General features: G+C 46.3%; 1 protein-coding gene across 3 annotated transcripts in view; it reads right to left on the bottom strand.

The window, feature by feature from the left end:
* The window catches only part of zbtb7b (zinc finger and BTB domain containing 7B), a 29890-nt gene that overhangs the window by 4280 nt on the left and 19610 nt on the right, over positions 1 to 6000 (bottom strand). For all 3 annotated transcript variants that reach the window (XM_019881586.1, XM_019881585.1, XM_019881584.1), the window contains one exon: positions 475 to 1541. In XM_019881586.1, the coding sequence (XP_019737145.1) occupies positions 475 to 1535 (1061 nt within the window). In that variant the 5' untranslated portion in view covers positions 1536 to 1541. The remainder of the gene's footprint in view (positions 1 to 474; positions 1542 to 6000) is intronic.

Here is a 6000-nt window from a genome sequence, read left to right on the forward strand (position 1 = left end):
CCAGTTGCTCATTGTAATTATCGAATTGCGATTATGAATGGCAACTTCACCCTTGAACAATAGAAATGAAAACACCACATTGTTTTTCCACTGGCGCGACGGCACACTGAAACGGGCCAAGTAGCAGGCAAGTGCACACATACACCCCAAGTGGTGCTCAAGCACTTGCACTTCTGCTGCAGCCCCCCGCCCCCTTTTTTTCTTCATATATTGAAAAAAAAAAAACTAATCATAATAAAAAACTATCAGTAATCATTTCCAGTGTTTTGATGGGCCGTTGAGTCTTTGGGAGAATTGCACATGTGCTGCCATTGCATTCTACAGATTGTAAGTTAAGAATTAGTGGGCAAAAAGAAAATTGTATGTTGGTCTCATTTTTTTGTATCCAACAAAGACTCGGGCTTGTAACCCAGCGCAGGATAACCACCTGCAGAAAACGGAGAGATGGGTGTCGTATTCTGGAGGTTTGCGTACCTGGTGAAGCGAACCCCGCAGGCGGAGCACTGGAAGGGTTTCTCTCCGGTGTGCGTCCTCATGTGTCGAGGCAGTTTTCCCGCTCCGTGGATGATCTTCTGACAGACGGGACACTGCTGAGGCATTTGCGACTTCCTCTTCCTGCCGACCCCGACCTCCGCCGTCGCCGAGGCCGACGCTGCGCCGATCCCCCGCTCGGCCACGGAGGAAGTGGTGGAGGTGCTTTCCATCAGCGTACCTTCGTTGCCAAAGCCCTCCATGTCTTCTTCCTCGGACAGTTTGTCCTCTGGGGGCGCGGCTGGGGGTGAGGGCCATTGGTTCATCCAGTGTAGATGGCCTCCGTTTAACGTGGGGCCCCTCTCTGGTACTCGGACCGCCCCGGCGTCGCCATTCTTCCTCCATTTGAAGAGAAGCTCGTCCGGTTCCGGGCTGAGGGGTTGGGCGGGGGGCAGCGAGCACATGCTCTCCGACAGCGGTGAAGGGTACGAGACCGGGGAAACGGGCGGCGGGTTCAAAAGTGAGTCGATGTGATGCGGCCCCACTTTTTTCACCTTCTTCCGGTCCGTTTTCCTTCGGGATCCGCGCTCGACTGCCGGCCTCTGAACGGCATCCGCGTGCTGCTGCCTTTCCTCCTCTGCCTCGTCCGGCTCCGCCTTCTCCCCCAGGATGTCCCTGCAGGCGTCCGCCACGCACTGGATGCCCAAAAGCTGAGCCCCCCGCAGCACGTCCCTCATCCCGGAGCAGGGGATGGTCAAGGTGGCCGTGTAGGCGAACTCCAGCAGGGCGTCCAGGGCGTCGGGCGCCACGCAGTCCAGCTGGCACACGCTGAAACCTCCACCACCGCCCTCGCCGCAGCCGCCTTCCTCTGCCCCGAAGAGCCGGCGGAAGTAGAGACTGACGGCGGCCATGACGGCGCGGTGGGTCGGGTAGCGTGCCCCGCGAGAGGTCAGAGTGAGGTCGCACAGGAGCCCCGAGCGCCTCTGGTCATTGAGGTGGGACAGAAGCTCGTTGCTGTGCTCCGGGAAGGGGATTCCAATCAGACCGTCCTCGCCTGAAGACATCACCACCTGGGGAAACACAAAGTCCTTCAGTCCCGCAATACCCAAGACTCACCACTGGGTGACAGTGTCGCTTTGCAAACAATTCCTGTTCCTGTTCCTTGTCAGAGGATTTCAAAGGGGAAGCGGCTGCATTGAATTCAGTATTTTGGAGTTGTTCTAAAAGTGGTTGTCATCTCTTTAAACATGTATGACAGTCATGTTTGTGTTATCAAAGAGATTATGATGAGCCTGGAATGATTCAATTCACTTTAAATGACAGCAAATTACAATCGAAACTGGCTTTGTGTGTCCCTAAACATGTTTTTTACCCCAATTAAAAAAAAAGTGTCTTTAGCTTTTGTCCCAGGACATGAGGTTTTGGGGATAGTTTTTTTTTTTCTTCACAGATTTTACCATGCATTTAAAGGTAAAGCTTTAAGGTTTCAGAAATTCCACCTGTTGCTGAAGCGAAACAATAATTCATGCATAATACGAAATATATGATGAGATTACATGTCATCATCATCATTATTATTATTATTATTATTAAAAAAATCTGAAGTGCTACAGAAAAAAATGAGGGCAGGTTCGGAATCAACACCAAAAATTCTTGGAAAAAAAATAGCACAAAATTCATGATCAATGTTATGAAATTAAAAAATCCAAGAAAGAAAAAAGGTCTTCAAATGAACCATCCAACCATTTTTTAAAATAATCATGCTTGTCCTCATGATCGTCATAGGCCACCCTGGACTTTTATTATTATTAAAAAAAAAACAAATTAGAACAAGATGATAGTCAGGCCGCATCACTGAACAGTTTACATATTTCTATAGTGAAAGAGAAAGTCTTTTTTTGGGAAGCTTTAAAACAGAGTATATGAAAACACACCTAATTTTAAGGGTCCCAGACGGGACTTCCTAAATTGACTAACCAGCAACGCCCCCCCCCCAAAAAAAAAAGCTGGAAATGATTATCCTTGTGAAGCCAGAATTTTTGACACAACTGTAAATGGATTGGTGTACCAAATGAAGTGTGTGAGTGTAGCTACGTTTTTGGGTATCGTGCACGCGAGGGACAGTGTAAACGAGGCTCAGCAGCCGTCTCTTATCCCAGCTACTTTGTTTCCATATGTGACTTCCCTGAGAGCTAGCGATGATGCGTGCCTCACACACTGGTGTGGACGGGAGCCCTGTAAATTGTTTGGGAGGAGCGGAACAGACACAGGATTATGCAATGGCGGAGCGGTGTAACCACAGGCCACTAGGTTAATTCCCTTTATAGCATTAGCCGTTTGATTAAAATACCTGAGCAAGAGGCGAGGTCCAAACGGACCCGGAAGGAAAGAAAGAAAGAAAGAAAGAAAGAAAGAAAGACGCACACTCACAGGAGGAAGTGGAAATGTAGAGTGGGCGAGAGAATGAGGAAGATTAAAAAGTGCAACATAACCAAGACTGGCCTATGCTCACATTTGTGTCCTATCAGTGGCACTAATGTCTGACTTCACAATCTTATTATTTTATGTATTTATTTTCTTTTTTTACTGCCAGGATGCTCCATTTGGATGAACACAAAACGAAAGTGTGGAAGAAGCTAGACTGGTGATAAAGAAGATCCCTTTTTGGCCCTCGCAATATTGCACTTCAATTATCGCGGCTTCACTCCATCGCGTTTTTTTCCCCAAATTACTGTATTCAGAAAAAAAATGCCGAATGACTCATAGGTTTTGTACATGGCTGAACTTGATTGGTTCCCAGCACGACATCGACCAATGACAGCACGAGTGGATATATACCGTGAGCTGATTGGCTGTGAAGCCCCGCCCAACAACCTCCCTTGTGTCTTATCACGTGGGTTACTCTCTGTCAGTGTTTTATCACGTGGTTGCCTTTGATCAGTGTCGAGACACACTGTTGTGTTTGTTACATGTGTGTGTGTGTGTGTGTGGCTAGGGGAAGGGGTGCACGCAAAGAGCAAGTCTCTCTCTCTCTCTCTCAAAAGGCAATGCAGATGAATGTTAATTACTATATAAGGTTTTATAATTAAAGATTTAAGTAAACGTGTAAGGCCGTTGTCATTGTCTCAAATATGTCAATTATAAATACCGTTTACATATTTTAAACATGCTGGTACCCACAAACCCTTACACAAAAAGTCCTAGAGGGGGTGAGGGAGGGGGGGCCAAACCCCACTTCGCGGATTTTCGTCTTTCACGGGTGGTCCCGGCCACCATTAACCGCGATAAGTGAGGGATCACTGTTGTAACAACCACTGGGGGGAGGGGTGACTAAAATTTGGATGCTAATGTGCTGCGTGTGCACCAAACCGATATAAAGCAGATTACATGAGTTAAGCAGGCAATTTCGCGCCAGCAAATGCTAAAGTTGGTGCACGTCCATCGGCGATAGCAGGAGGGTTGAAACTTAACCAATAGATAAATGAGCACGATACATTAAATGTCAATGTTGTTCACCTAGGCAAAAATAAATAAATAAATAAATAAATAAAACAACCCTCAAACATCTTTGATGGGTCATTAATCTCTGAACAGCGCCCCACTCTCAAATTGCGGAAGAACCAGCTCGTCCCGCAGGTCACTCTCTCTCTCTCCCCTTCTTGCTTGACCGCCGCACAAAGAGCTCTCCACCCCAAAAACTAATCAACGGATTTGTATTTGTCTCAAGAATGGTCATTTTGGTCTTAAAAAAAAAAAAAGTCAGAAAATCCTCATACCTGCGCAGTACCTTTTCAGGTGTGGTATGCAATTTGTATACAGGCGCCCTCTGGTGGTATACAAAACAATGACCAATTTAAATGCCCTTGTCCACAAGGTTACAGTGATCTCAAATGCTTTTTGTTCTTTTTTTCCAATGCTGTACAGGACATGCAATTTAGTTGTATTGAACTTTTAAGTATCCGACATTTGCATTCAATCTTTTGCAGCAATGCGACAAGCGGAGAGGTGTGAGCACTTCAAAGACCTGCAAAATGTATTTAACTTTTATGTGCAACACATTTCAATTGAATCATGATTGAAGTCCAGATTTTAGATTTGATTTGATTTTTTATGCTGGGGTCAAAAGTTGGACAACCCGATAAAGTCAAGCTGAGAATGTCTTTGCATACTGATCCTCTTTTGGAGCACGCGGGAGCTGAAGAATTCCCATGGAGCCCCTGGGTACTGAGACCCAAGTCCCTTGCCCTGCCTCCCCTCATCCGCATTCTATCGACTCAACACTCGTAATTCCCCACACCTGAGCGGACCTGATTTTCCACAAACAACCCGAGCTGCACACACCCACAGCCAGCAGCGGCGGCAGCCCTCCGCTTGTTGTCTCCTTCCCATAGCAACTGGCAGCCCCCTGGCCATCCAATAAGAGCGTTCCCACGACGCCCTACACAACCACGCTACATCCACCAGACGAACCTGCTCCAAAACACACCCAGTCAAACACAGGCGCGTGCGCGCGCACCCCAGCGGGCACGCACGTAAACATAAGCGCACGTCGCATGTCAGCCTGTGGTCTCATCCAACCCCCACGCACGTACACACACACCCTGTCCCGTTTTGCCCCCACCCACCATTGTTAGATTTAACCTGTTATGTGACAATCTTAACTGTGATCTATTTAAAACTGGCAAAGGTGAACTCCACCCATTAGAAAAGAAGTCAAGCCAATTAAACGGTTGACAACAGCTTGGCAAATCAATGCTAAGATCCCCACACGCAGTGGCACAATCAACATCGTTAGTCAAAAGCGGCTCTTCGGCCCACGCCAGTGCGACACTATGAACACGAGACGTCCAAACTTTCGGTTAGACGGTATTTATTTGAGCGCAGCTACCTTGAAGTCAACCCAAGATCACCATGGTTAACAAAATCCATTCTCGCAATTGGCCCAGCAGTACGAAGGGGCACGGTGAGGGCTGATGAGATGCGGGTGGCATCTCAAACGGGCTGAAGCAAGACTAAAAATATGCTGTATAAATTCTTGATTCTTGGGGTCTTTTCACATTCACTCCAAAATGCACACTTTTTTTTAAACATGACCACTTCAACTTGTACAACTGCACTATGACTACACTCCAAAAACAGTTACGGTTAAAAATAACCCAATTTGGGTCTAAAAAAAAAAAAAAAAAAAAAAAATCATAATGGACCGATCCACGACTTGGGCCAATCTGGTCCAACTTTCTGGGTTGTTTTCCACAAAACAACCACCAAAAATAGGATTGCTTTTTATGGAATGACCCCAAAAATGTGTTGTTTTGGCCCAAATTGTTGTGGGTTTTTTTTTTGTTTGTTTGTTTTTTTTACTGTTTTAACACGATGACTACAACAACAGTGCCGTGATTATCACGGGGATGACGATCCAGTCCACCCCTGCAATGGACAAAATCTGTGACATACCAAACAAATGTTACTTTTACGACCTACATATACATATATACATATATATACATATATATACACACACACATATAC

Source organism: Hippocampus comes, unplaced genomic scaffold (genome assembly GCF_001891065.2).
Source record: "Hippocampus comes isolate QL1 unplaced genomic scaffold, H_comes_QL1_v1.1 scaffold227, whole genome shotgun sequence".
NCBI lineage: Eukaryota > Metazoa > Chordata > Actinopteri > Syngnathiformes > Syngnathidae > Hippocampus > Hippocampus comes.